This window comes from Dama dama, chromosome 24 (genome assembly GCF_033118175.1).
Source record: "Dama dama isolate Ldn47 chromosome 24, ASM3311817v1, whole genome shotgun sequence".
NCBI lineage: Eukaryota > Metazoa > Chordata > Mammalia > Artiodactyla > Cervidae > Dama > Dama dama.
The window spans coordinates 22,228,495-22,243,006 of NC_083704.1; the positions used below are offsets into that span (position 1 = coordinate 22,228,495).

Genomic DNA, 14,512 nt, shown 5'->3' on the forward strand with positions numbered 1-14,512 from the left:
ATAACAAAGGAGGTACAGCAAAGGGAACCCTTGTGCACTGTTGGTGGGAATGTAAATTGATGCAACCACTATGGATAACAGTGTGGAGGGGCCTCAAAAAAATAAAACTAGAACTACTAAGATCCAGCAATTCCACTTCTGATTATGCATTTGAAGAAAACAAACACTAATTTGCAAAGATGTCTGTACCTCCATGTTCATTAGAGCATTATTTACAATAACTGAGACATGACACAACCCAAGAGTCCACTGACAGAATGGGTAAAGAAAATGTGACATGTGACATACAGAGAGACTATCATTCAGCCACTAAAAACAATGAAATCTTGCTATTTGCAACAACATGGATGATTCCTGAGGGTATCATTCTGAAATACATCAGACAGAGAAAGACAAATACTGTATGATCTCAATTATATGTGGAATCTAAAAAATAAAACAAAAATGAATTTATAGATACAGAGAACAGATTGGTGGTTGCCAGAGGTGGTGGGAGGGAACTGGTAAAATGAGTAAAGGTACAAATTTCAGCTATAAAATAAATAAGTCACAGGGATGCAACATACAGCATGGTGAATATAGTTAATGATACTGTATTACACATCTGAAAGCTGCTAAGAGAGCAGATCTTTTAAGTTCGTACCACAAGTAAAAAAAAACTTGTACTAGCAACGTACAGTGATGAACATTACCAACTACTGTAGTGATCATTTTGCTAATGACTTATACAAATAACAAATCCTTGCATTGTATGTCTAATATAATATTATTAGTTTATCAATTTTATCTCAATTAACAGTAAAATATATTTTTAAAAAGGTTAGATGTTCTAATTAATAAAAACAAAAAACAACAAATTACTTGGGACATCCTTTCACTGATGGCCCAACTCAGACACCAAAATTAGGATAGATTACAGCAGAAAATACAGCTGTTAAAAATGAAAATAAAGACAACACAGAAACACATAAAATGTTAATGATACAATGTGAAGAGAGAAAAAGTCAGAACACAAAATTATATTTATACAATGAATAGAAATCTGTAAAAATAGCTATGCAGGAGGCCAAGGGTTATGCAATAATAAAATAGTTGTCTTGGATATTTTGATCCCCCTCCTATCCTGCCACCACACAAAAAACTGAGTTTTTCATTATTTTATTCAATATCACAACAGCTTTTAGAATAGTCATCCAACACCTGGATAATCCAACTAACAAAACCCTCCAAAACAAGAGATTTCAACTAAAGAAAATCCCTAAACGGAACCAATGAGCACATAAGGAACTCAATCATCTGTCTTCTTGACTGAAGAAAACATCTCCAGAATTAAGACAGATTCAGTATCATCACCCCACTAACAAATGGGCTGTTTGGTTCACTCATCAAGTAAAAGAAAGTAAAACATGAACTGCTACTATCCTGACAACTCCATGTGAAATTGGAGGAAGGGCAATCAGACAGAGGAGCCTAAATACCTGACTCATGACCCAGGTGACTCTAGTGCTCATCTCCTCATGGGAGGGGACTTAGCTTCTTTGACTGCAATTCACTGTGACTGTTTGGAACATTACTGTTTCCTCTTGTGGATATTTTATTTCATTGTACTGCCAGAATAAAGACCATCTGGCAAGCCATCCCTTCAGATCATCTTCCTCAAGCAGTTAATGTTTACTAGAGCAGCTACAAAAGCACGACTGGAAGATGCCAGAGCAAACAGCAGGGAAGAGAAAGTCAGGCAATATCACTAATTTTACATCTATAATATTTAAAATTCACAGAAGATGAACATTACCTTGTGCTCAGTCTCCGAGGGGGTCCTTTCAATTGCCTGGAAAAACAAGGGTCACAAAAATATTACAACACATAAGAACACGTTTGAACCAATCTGCTCAACTGGCAAACCATCATCTATTATTTCTACTTGACTGACTTTCTTCTCTTTTTTTTGACTGACTTTCAAGACTTTTATTTCAACTACCTTTACTTACACATCCGTCACTGATTGCCACCCACTTCTTCCTCAATGTTCAAAGATCTCACTCACCTTAATCCAGGCTTCTGAAATGATTTTCTCGTATCTAATAGCTGACTTTATTACATCAAAGAGAAGAGTAACACAGTCTTGACCGCTGTTTTCTCGATTTCCTGAAAAACTACAAGTAGCAGAGGGAAAGGAAATCATTCTTACCAGAGAAGAACCTGTAAGATCTGGATTCCTGCTTCCTAGGCATGTGCCTTAAAACTAGTCACAACTTCATGCGTAAAATGGCTAATAAAAATTTATTGCAGTCTATCAGGGATTGATGTGAATAGCAAAGCGAATACACACAAACACATTCATGTATATATACATACTTATAAATATTATCTGAAAAACAATAGCAGTACATTATTGTGATATTACTACATAATTTGTAGTTGTAAATATTAACATCTTCTGTCCTGGCTCCACAATAAATGTCAGAAAACTTTCCGCTCATGTGAGAAAAAGGGTGGTAACTGTCCATGAGTTTATACCTTGCTTGTCCTTTATTTCTCAACTTGCTTAGAGAAACCTGGAACTGTGAAGGCAAAATACAGTGCTGCAGATCCAACTTCTCTCGAAGCTCAGAAATTACCTACAGCAAATAAATGTGTTAGCTGTGTGTTCTGATCATTCATAGCAGCTAGGCACAATTTATTTTTCCAACAGAAGAACAGTAACATTTTCCTCAAAGACTGAGAAAGAATTATTAAATTAAATGAATTATTAAACAAGGCAGTTAGAAAAAGACAGGTGATGAAAATAACTAATGCGACTACAGTACGTCATGCTCCTTAAAATTCCAGAATTCCTTGAGGCATTACACTGAAATAGCAAATATAACCAAAGCAGCTTATATAGAACAATAAGTCTGACTAGTACATCCATTCTCTCCCCTGAATACCATCTGGACTAATCAGCATTATCAATTAGTTTCAGGACAGAGCAGAGCAATGAGAACCTTTTAAACAATGTATCTTGATATATCTTCCTCTAGGTTAGGCTTCTCTTGACTGCTGAGTTTCACAAGAGCACCACAGCTATCTCTGTGCTCTCCAGCATATAATACCCTACAGTATTTGTCGGGAAACAGCAGAGTACCTCAAGTGCATCTGTGGGGGTTACCGAATGAAGAATGAATTTGATGATCACAGGTAAGTCGTCCAAACTGACAGATGACAGCTTACTCATCACTAACTGGCGGACCTAAACACAAAAACACAAAAATCTTACATATTTCCATGTTAATATCTCAATCTAGTAACAATCATTAGGTAAAATTAGAAAAATTATTTCTTTCACTCAGCTTCTCACTTGCAATTTCAGAAGAAAAACACATTTTGTTTTTTTCCAAATTACAAGCTCTCAACTGTTAATGCTACAGCTTCTTAAAAAACAGACAGATGATAAATATAGAGGTGTTATTATCCTACATTTTGGAGCCTGAATTTTCCACTGGCTACAGAAAGGCATAAAAATTTGTTATTCCTATGGGAGCAGTTTGTAACTATGCAGGCAACACAGAAGATTTCCACTAAAACTTACTGCTTAAAACAAACAGTTCACATATCACAGTATAGCATATGAAATTCATCAAAAAAAAAAAAAAAAGAGTAGGTGTCATTCAGCACTGTTTCAAAATGAAATTTTCATTATATACAATTGGTCCAGGGCAATGAATGATTGACATTGGTTCTGGGAGGCAAGAAGACTAGTTCTGTTTCTGGAGAACCGAGTCCTCCCTACCTTAGTCAGGAGCTTTGACTCAAGTTGGAGGCTAGAAAGGACATCCAGGATCGGGACGGTGAGCAGAGTATTCTCTGTTAGAAGGTCACTGGGAACAGTGGAAAAGAAATTACGCAACTTTTAACAGAACTGAGCAAGTAATGACTTGGGAAAATCATCCAAGGTATGCAAAGAGAGGATATACTTAGCTCCCATTAAATTCTATTTGTAGTATGTTTCATTAAAATTCTCTTGAGTAAAAATAATACATGCACATTTTGAAAAATTCAAACAACAACAAGAAACCCTATCTCATCATCCCCACTACTCAGAGGAAATCCTTCCTCAGAAAAGGAAAATGAAAAGCCACAACAATTACAATGAAGTATGATAAATATGATACCTATATGCGCAGGCTGCTACAGTAGCACAGAGTAGAGAAGGATAGCAATGGATTCTAAAAGAAAGTTATACAAAAGGACAGGCAGGCAAAGTGAGGGGTATAGTGCTACACACAGAAGGAGCAGTCTGCCCAAAAGTACAAAGGAACGAAATCACTAGACATTTGTGGAGATAGATTTACAGATAACTACAGAAAAGGAGGTATTACAAATCGAAGTTTTTAATTACTTCTAGGATAAATACACAGTTGCATTACCCTTTCTTCATTACTGCTCTATCAATTAGAATTTTTCACATAAATGTTAGAAAGCAATGGATCTCTGCAATGGATCTGACACAACCATGTGCATGAGAATGAATCATTCAGAGACCAAAGAATGTTGATGTTTAATAGGTTCCACAAACCATATGGATGTGCAGTCATGATTGAGGACACCCGTGGGTAGAGGAAATGCTGACAGAACAAAAAAAATGCTAATAAACAAAGGAAAGTTTACGTCTCCACAGATCAAATTTATATACCTAATCATAAGCCAGACTTCATATTCACAACAGATACATAGATCTACTTAAATATATATTATTAGAAAAACAAGTCAAATTCAATATCCCAGTAAGACAAGTATTATTCTCTTTTATACAGAAAGAAACACAATATTATTACTCTTTTTATACTGTGGCAACAGGCTCCCACAGTGAAGTCTTGCTCAAGATGGCAACAAGGTGCTTACCCACCTGAGCTCTTTCCCCACATCAGCATGCTGGGAATCCCCTAGGATCTCAGGTAGGCTGATGACAAAGTCATGTTGTAGGTACAACGGAGCAACACTGATCAGCTGCATGATCTTGGTGGTGAGATCCTGCAGTGGAGGACACTATTTATAAGAACTGTAACACAGCATCCAGAATAGAGAAAGACTTCCTACTCACAAAATATAGAGCTGGAATTATTTTGTGTACCATCTGACAACTACACATACTGCTAAGTCACTTCAGTCATGTCTGACTCTGTGTGACCCCATCCCGGGATTCTCCAGGCAAGAACACTGGAGTGGGTTGCCATTTCCTTCTCCAATGCATAAAAGTGAAAAATGAAAGTGAAGTCGCTCAGTCATGTCCAACTCTTCGAGACCCCATGGACTGCAGCCTACCAGGCTCCTCCGTCCATGGGATTTTCCAGGCAAGAGTAAACTACACATACACCCAAGCTCAAAATCTAAAATCAGAAGTGAATCACCTAGAGATTTTTCACAAATGAGACGGTATCTATATTAAAAAAAAGAAACACAGGACATGGAAGCAACCTAGATGCCCATCAGCAGATGAATGGATAAGGAAGCTGTGGTACATATACACCATGGAATATTACTCAGCCATTAAAAAGAATTCATTTGAACCAGTCCTAATGAGATGGATGAAGCTGGAGCCCCTTATACAGAGTGAAGTAAGCCAGAAAGATAAAGAACATTACAGCATACTAACACATATATATGGAATTTAGAAAGATGGTAACGATAACCCTATATGCAAAACAGGAAAAGAGACACAGAAATACAGAACAGACTTTTGAACTCTGTGGGAGAATGTGAGGGTGGGATATTTCAAAAGAACAGCATGTATACTATCTACGGTGAAACAGATCACCAGCCCAGGTGGGATGCATGAGACAAGTGCTCCGGCCTGGTGCACTGGGAAGACCCAGAGGAATCGGGTGGAGAGGGAGGTGGGAGCGGGGATCGGGATGGGGAATACGTGTAAATCCATGGCTGATTCATATCAATGTATGACAAAACCCACTGAAATGATGTGAAGTAATTAGCCTCCAACTAATAAAAAAAAAAAAAAAAGAAAGAGAGCAAAATAAATAAATAAATAAAAGCAGACATTTAATTTCCAAAAAAAAAAGAAAAGAAACAAAAAAGTAGGCTGGATGGCATATTATCTAGTATCTTTACTTCACTTAATATTTACACCTTTATTCCCTTTTTTAAAAGGTAGGGATCTGTGTTGCTCAAGGATACACAATTAATAAGTGCCAGACCCAAAATTCTAGCCCAGATGAGACTCCAAAACTCATGTTCTTCCAAATAAAGACTTAGCCTTTGAATGTGACAAAACTTAGTAGAATGATTTTAAGAACTCTGAAGAGTAAGCACAAGGCTCAAAACAGATTAATCTTTACCAAGGTACTTAATAACAAAACTCCCAAAGAAACTTTCCTCAATATGTAATTAAATCAAAACATCTGCAGTGAAGTAGAATGGTTTCAGATCTCACTTTTTTTGAAAAATAAAACATAATAATCTCTGTATTTTGAGAAATTCGTGAATTCCGTCCAAATAATTAATTTAATAAATCACATCCAGTCATCATAGTTATGAGCTTCCCTATGGCCTTTTACAATTTTTAATATCCACATGATATATCTATATGGGCTTCTCTAGTGGCTCAGCTGGTAAAGAATCCGCCTGCAATGCAGGAGACCTGGGTTTGATCCCTGGGTTGGGAAGATCCCTTGGAGAAAGGAAAGGCTACCCACTCCAGTATTCTGGCCTGGATAATTCCAAGGACTATCCATGGGTTTGCAAAGAGTTGGACAAGACTCTTCACTTCCATCACAGTGAGATATATTTCTTTTTTTTGAAGACATTTAAAGAATGAAATAACCATGATTTTCAAACTACGAAAGCTAAAAAAGCTAATGAATAGAAAAATATGAATTTCCTGTCTAGAAAGGCAAAAAACCCTGCAAATTCCAAAGGTTTGGTGTTAAGTGTAGAAAACACACTCTCTAAAGACAAGAGACCAAAAAGTCCCCAAGCCTACCTTACTATCCACAACTCGGTCCAGCCACTTCAGCTGATTGATGATGAGTCGAGGTATGCTGATTCCATCACTGTTCACTCTGAAATGTTAGGGTAGATGAGAAATCAGGAACGTAGCCTGTCTGACCTACACAGCAGCAAACATTAATACTGCATCTAACATCTCAGCCATTCAATTAACATTTACTAAACACTAACCTACAGGTTGCACGCTGCGGCAGACACACAGGTGATACAAAAAAACATAAGACATATCCATGTATGTTGAGAAAGATGTCTGGAAGAAGACACACTGAACTGTTAGTGACTATACCTGGGGAGGGTTGAGAGGGGAAGAAAGGTCTGGAGAGTATCTCTTAAAATACATAAACAATTTTAAAAATAAAGATTATTAATAAATTGGGCAAGAGAAATTATTTTAAAAGGTAAAAACTAATTACCTAGATGTGATAAGTACTGAAACAGCAGAATATTTTTTACTGGTATAGAAACCTAGAAGGTCAGATGAGATTATGTCTGTGGAAGTATCAAAAACCATCCATATATGGATGAAAAAAAGTTGGCTCAGTATTATATCCCCTACGGTGACAGTCTTTGCCTTCTTCCCAGCCTCCTATGTCTAAGTTGGATTACCCGCAACTCCTCTTCTTGACAACACTCAATTTTTGTTTATAATAGTCAAGTTTAACTACTAAAAAAGACTAGCCAGGACACAAATCATCTAGTGAAATCTATTCAGGCAAAGCATGAATTTTTAAAGATAAACCTTCAAGTTTACTATTAATACATATAAGACACTGAAAAAGCACATTTTAAAAAGGGGAAAAAAATGACCTGAATCCTCTCATCCAGAGATGTCCATCACTGACATACATGTCTATGTAAATGTATATGAATGATTTTTTGTAACAAAATATTGAGTGAACTGTAAATATGACTTGCAACCTGAATTTTTTTAATTAGATGGTATTATATAATCCTTTTTATAATTTTTAATATCCACATGATATACCTATACTAATTTACTTAACCAATCCCTTATATTTGAGAATCTGTTTACAATTTTTATTTTAAACAGTAATAATATTCATTACTGCTTTCATTCAGAGCTACTACCTTAGGATAAATTAGGAGGTATAGCTGAACATAAAGCAAAATCCAAGGTTTTGATACACACAACCTCCTGATCTTCAGAGTGATTATATTGCTTTATATATGTTTACCAGTGACGTACGACCTGGCCTGTTCATTACACTCAACAAGGGAGATCCTTTGAGAGTAAAAAAAACATTATTTGAAATTGTTGTCTTTGATTTATTAATGAACTTGAGCATTAAAAAACATTTAATGCTCTTATATTTCTTCTCTGTGAATTATCTATTCATGATCTTTATCTACTTTTCTATTAGGCTGCTCTTTTTTTCCTTATTTTTTTAAATCAAACAAACAAACAAACTGTGTTTGTTTTTCTTTTTTGGCCATGTCACATGGCTTGCAGGAACTTAGTTCCCCATCCAGGGATCAAACCTGGGCCCCTGATAGTGAAAGCCTAGAATCTTAACCATTAAAGTACATTTCTAAAAAATGGTAGCACACATACAGTGTAAAACTGAAAAGGTAAAGAATAGTACTAAGACAATATCTGACTCCAACCAACTGGCTCCCCTCCTTGGAAACAATCACTACCACCAGTTTATCGTGTATCCTTCTAGGAAAACATAGACATGTTACTAAAATTTCAAAGTCACCACAGTTAAACTTGAGTAGTCACTTAAAAATCAGGAGTCATGATAAATATGCTCTTCAGAGGTACCAATGATGTTTCAGAGCAATCTTTTCAGAGAAACATAAGTACAACAGGGTATATAACTTCACTTACTTTTCAAAAAGAAATTCTGGCAACTTTTCAAATAAGACTTTGATAACGGCAGGCTAAAAAAGAAGACACAGGGAGTTAGGAGATGGTCTCGAATGTACAAAAGAAATGAACAATTAGTGGTAATTCTCTCCATCAAGATTCTTGGAGGCAAAACCCTGCTATAATTGAAATCCTCATTTTAAGAATGTCCACCTGAATGCCTCCTATATTTTGAACAGAACATGTTGGAATACAAAAATTTATCAATAATCCACCCTCTGAAAAATTGCAAAATGACTACCAAGGCAATACTAAAATAATCAGATAATCAATAGTATGATTAATTATAATGACAACTGTTAACCCATGACATGCAAATTTTAACAGATTATCATTTGATAAATGTTTGCAATAAAGTTTGCAATAAAGAAGATTTTTCTTCAGGAGAACAAGGGAGCTCTTATAGATTTAAGTAAACTAAATGATATTCAAGATTTCCAATGAAAAGGAAGAGAGAATGCTAAGATTAACAGCGGGAGAAATTGTCTACTAAATAGAGAGACAAAGAGGAGGAAAATGGCAAAATCTAGTTAATAAGCAAATACAAAGCTAAACAGGAGATGATGCAGATGTGAATATAGCAGAGACATATGTGGTATACAGAGCACATAGCATGAAGCTTTACAAAACAGGAAGCAGAGGCTGACCGAACAAACAAGACTTCAGGATATAATACGCTAATCAGCTCAGTCCAAACCACAGATATTGCTCTCCAGATTCATCTCAGCAACAGGGCTGTGGGAAACTGCTACAAATTCAAATGTTCCTATTAACCCTGCTCTATCCTGTGCTCCAGCCATTTATACTTGGGCATGCACCACAACTCAAATCCATAAGATGTTCACACAAAAAGTGGCACAGCCTTACCTGTAATACGTCAATCCCCAGAAGCAGTTTAATCAGGCTCTTACAGTAAGATGTACCCATGCTGTTAAAAAAAAGAGAGAGAGAGAAATTTGTTTTCTATTTTGTGTTACTGTTTTTATTATCCTTTGTCCATAAAATTGGTTAAATATCTAGTTTTTTAGGAGAAACTATCCTGTGAGAGAAGAAATACAGCACATGAGAAGACAGCTCTTAAGTCACAGAGAAATAAAGAGTTGAAATTGTTACCAACAGAGATGACATACATTCTAGAAAACATTCTGGATTCTTAGTCTCAGTATCCTGAACTTAATAATTTAAAAGTTAGGCTAAAACTCTGAGAAAAAGAGAGCTATAAATCAAAAGCAAAATTCAAAAAAAAAAACTGCATTCTATCTAACCTCCCCACACCCCCCAATCCAACTAGTGTAAAATTTCACCAAGACTCAATGACTCATCTCCATACCTGGTCTCCTCATCCTGCAGACGTTCACAAGACAAAAGGCAGTTCCTGAAACTGTCCTGGTCCTCAATGTAAGACTCCAGGCCACTAATGAACTCGTCTATTATCTTGGTAACATTAAAAAAAAAAAAAAGAGTAAAAATTTTAGTTTAACATTTGCTGTGGGTTAGTAAAAATGATTCTAGCACATTCAACTTAATGCCAGTGACTTTAAATTCCCAATGGAAGAGTACTGCTGGCAAAAAAAAAAAAAAAAGTACTAGGGAGAAAATACATACTGTGGGATAAGAAGGATGTTTCCTCAGAGTCTGAAAGAGTTTCTTTTGGAAAACGATTTGATCCACAGCTATGAGAAAAGAAGACTAGTTGGTCCCCAGTGTCTTGAACACTTCTGACTATGGTCTCCCTTTCCTAAGACCTACGTTCCTGTCTGATGAAACCAATAAAGGTATTCTCAACCTAATAAACCCACAGCAAAACAGAATTAGCATTAGTAAAGGATAGCCACTAAGTATTAAAAAAAAAAGATGCCATAACCTTAGTTGAAAAGAATAATCTATGCTCCTAAAGTAGGGCCTTATATGGCTTTATTTAGAAATTTTCCTCTGCAATTATTCTAACCCAGATAAATACTCTCTGGGTATTTATTTTGTCACGAGAAAAAAAAGTAATACTATATATAACATTCTTGCTTTAAAAAAAAAAAAAAGAATTAGACATACTTCACTTAACATGCATTAACTAAAATGTAATTTCAGTTTCATCCTTGTCTCAAGACAGATGGTGCTCCCATTTCTAATCTTCACTGCCTCTCTAGAAAATCCTCTATTCAGTTCTGAGCCCTTTCACTATACCCAGAGAAAAGATTTTCATTAAAATATTACCTAGTTGGTTCTGACTCTCTCCTGTTTTAAGAGTAATTCCTGATGTTTTAAGAAACTTTACAAAGACACTGTCATTTTCTTCAACTTCATTGTGAACATGAGATTTCTTTGTCTTTTTGGAAAGTGGCTGCTTCCTGGCTTCTGAAAATAGAAAAAAATTTCAAGAATACAAGAAAGAGTAGAACAAAGCTTTAAATGTAAACCCTAGAACAATAACCCCAGGATAATTGATGGGTTCCTGAGAGACTATACTGGAACTGATGCTGCAGTGAAATTTTATCTCTAACAAGGGTCAACAATAATGGCTTACAAACAAAACAATTAACAAACAGAATTATCTTCACCTATCGAGTTTTCTTTTGGAGAATTCAAAATATGCCACCTCTAACAAGAATAAGCATAGAAATGTTTTCCACCCAAATTCTAAAGCAGTCAGGGTCTCTCATGTACTCTACAAACCACTACATTAGAATCACTGAGAAGCTTATTGGAAGCAATATTCTTCCAATTTTCTTAGGTCACATCCCAGATGTACAGAATCAAAATTTCAAGGCTGGAGGCTGGGAATCTAAATTTTTAATAATTTATATTCTGCAGGTAATAATCCTTACTTGCACCGAAGCTTGAGAACCAATGATCAGGATGCAGAGGTAGAAAGAATATGGCAGATTCTCCTACCTCATATCTTTGAGTACAAAGTCCAGACTGATTTCATCCCAAAGCTTTCAACCCATGAGAAGTAATTTTAAAAAAATAAGCAAACATAAACAAAAAGGTACGTGAGGTTCAGTACAATTATCTACTCTCCTCCCTTAATGAAGCAATGTTAGAATTGCCTTAATAGAGTGGATGAGTATAATACACAAAAGACAATCAACTACTTCTCATAGAAATACTTAGGGCTTCTGTCAATTGCATTCTCATTATAGACAGACTCTGTCCTTTTTCTTTGCTTCTGGTGTGTTTGCTTTGATATGATGCTATTCCTTTATATATCACCATCATAGTATTTATTGAGATCATTAAATTTTTTTAAGGGAGGAAAGATGACCATAGTTTTTAAAGGGTTAGGGGCTTCCCTTGTGGCTCAGATGGTAAAGAAGCTGCCTGCAACACAGGAGACCCAGGTTCAATCCCTGGGTCAGGAAGATACCCAGAGAAGGGAATGGTTACCCACTCCAGTATTCTTGCCTGGAGAACTCCACGGACAGAGGAGCCTGGTGGGCTACAGTCCGTGAGGGTCCGAAGAGTTGGACACGACTAAGTGACTTAACACAACAACAATAGGATGTTTTGGGCTTCCTTGGTGGCTCTGTTGGTAAAGAATCCGCCTGCAATGTGGGAGACCTAGGGTCAATCCCTGAGTTGGGAAGATCCCCTGAAGGAGGGCATGACAACTCATTCCAGTATTCTTGCCTAGAGAATCCCCAAGGACAGAGGAACCTGCTGGGTTGCAGCCCATGGGGTTGCAAAAAGTCAGACACAACTGAGCGACTAAGCACAGACTATGCAGTTATCTTTGTGTCCCAGCACCTAAAGGATGTACGATAGGTAAGTTCTTATGTATGCAGATTCCTCTTATGTGGAGACTGAAACTCACAGACTATAGGTGAAAGTGAAGTCGCTCAGTCATGTCCAACTCTTTGCAACCCCATGGACTGTAGCCCACCAGGCTCCTCCATCCATGGGATTCTCCAGGCAAGAGTTACTGGAGTGGGTTGCCATTTCCTTCTCCAGGGGATCTTCCTGGGCATGCCCAAAGTCATACATGCAATTAGAGGTAGAAATTCCAAATCTCCTGACACAGGATTCTGTGTGTCCTACCTGTTAAGCCTTGATGACTCCAACACTTCAAAGGAGGAACTTTATATCCCTTTTAGTGCCTCACACATTTGCTACAAAAATAAAGCAACGAATGATTAGACACCTACCAGAGGTATCTGCTGTCAGGCTCTCTTTATCCTCTGACACTGACAGTCTTCTTTTGGAAATCATTCTGACCAAAGTCTTCTTCAGTTAAGTTACTTTGCAGAACAAATCAGAGAACATAAGTTAGTCTGTAGAAGCTAGATAAATTCTGAGAAGTTAAAAATATTAGCTCGAAGAAAACAATTAATGCTCTATCCAAAACCAAGGACTTTACAAAATGCTATCTAAGCCAGATCTTGAGAAAACTTCAACTCCTCTTTCTGGTCAATACTTGCTTATTTTCACGACTTGTTTACCTAGTTGCTTCTTTAGCCAGATCACTTTTCTCTTGCTGAAGAATAAAACCCACAGTTCTCTGACATTGAAGATCCTTCACCATTTAGCCCCAATCTACTACTCCTTTAACTCATTAATCCAAAACTCCAATGTTGGGGCCTGGGCTAGGTGTTGGGGTTACATCTGTGAACGAAAAATGATTCCTGCTGCAACTGAAATGCTGTTCTCTGCCTGCAAATTACTCCTTCTCCTTAAAGTCTCAATCAAATGTCTTCTTCCTTGAAAACTGGACTCCTATCCCCAAAGGAGATTACTCCTCCAGCTTTCCTGCTCCAGAGTATATGTAAGAAACCTTAGGACACACTAGACTGAGGGGCTCCTTGAGAGCAGGAATCCAGTGTTGTTTATCTCGGGTATCCCTAGGGCCCAGCATGGTACCTAGCATTAAAAAAAAAAATTCTGAGAATATTTGCTAAATGAGAATGGCTGGCAGGAAGGTAAATACTAATATCTAACAAAAACAATTAAGTCTTTTATATCTAATACTTCGTTTATTTCTCACAAAACTTTTTGAGGTAGGTACCATTACTCTCAAGACGCCTGAGTTCAATCTCTAGGTCGGGAAGATCCCCTGCAGTAGGAAATGGCAACCTACTTCAGTATTTCTGCCTGGAAAATTCCATGACCAGTGGCAGAGCTGGGATTCCAATTTAGCAATCCGGCTCCAGGACCTGTCTGTCTCTTAACTACTACCCAATATATAGTTCCAACAATATTTACCATTTACTACTTACCAAGAGTCATGCTAAGCATTTTCTTTATCCTTTGCCTCGTTTACTATTTATAAGCATTATCAACCATTCTACAGAAGGAAAAACTAAGGCAAGTCATGGCCTCAGGACTTCAGGGAACACGCCCTTAACACGTGCTAACCCGTCCAGCAGCCTCAAACCCGGGGAAACCAGGAGGGGTGCCTGGACTAGGTTCTCCGGGGAGGGGCGGGGGGCGAGGATGGGGGTAAAGTCTCTCCTCGCTTCCTCTTTTTAACGACTCAGGAGGGTACCTCGAGGTATTATCCCGCGACTAGACAGCTGAAGAAGCTGAGGTTGAGGGCACGTAGGCTCAGAGGTAAAGGCCAGACTCTGTTGGGACCGAGAAACCAGGCCGTAAGGTCGCGAAGCCTCGAGAGACTACGACCGC

At 37.3% G+C, this 14,512-nt stretch overlaps 1 protein-coding gene across 4 annotated transcripts in view; it reads right to left on the bottom strand.

Annotated features, from left to right (window-relative positions):
* The window catches only part of FANCD2 (FA complementation group D2), a 51,659-nt gene that overhangs the window by 36,997 nt on the left and 150 nt on the right, over positions 1-14,512 (bottom strand). For 3 of the 4 annotated variants that reach the window (XM_061127955.1, XM_061127957.1, XM_061127953.1), the window contains exons 2-14: positions 13,039-13,131; positions 11,108-11,248; positions 10,502-10,569; positions 10,227-10,330; positions 9,764-9,824; positions 8,858-8,910; positions 6,980-7,058; positions 4,889-5,013; positions 3,773-3,860; positions 3,128-3,232; positions 2,521-2,621; positions 2,048-2,156; positions 1,796-1,831 (exon numbers count right to left, since the gene is read on the bottom strand). In XM_061127955.1, coding sequence (XP_060983938.1) covers positions 1,796-1,831; positions 2,048-2,156; positions 2,521-2,621; positions 3,128-3,232; positions 3,773-3,860; positions 4,889-5,013; positions 6,980-7,058; positions 8,858-8,910; positions 9,764-9,824; positions 10,227-10,330; positions 10,502-10,569; positions 11,108-11,248; positions 13,039-13,102 — 1,134 coding nt within the window. In that variant the 5' untranslated portion in view covers positions 13,103-13,131. Of the gene's footprint in view, positions 1-1,795; positions 1,832-2,047; positions 2,157-2,520; positions 2,622-3,127; positions 3,233-3,772; positions 3,861-4,888; positions 5,014-6,979; positions 7,059-8,857; positions 8,911-9,763; positions 9,825-10,226; positions 10,331-10,501; positions 10,570-11,107; positions 11,249-13,038; positions 13,132-14,106 lie in introns of all 4 variants that reach the window. The other variant, XM_061127954.1, reaches the window with a different exon arrangement.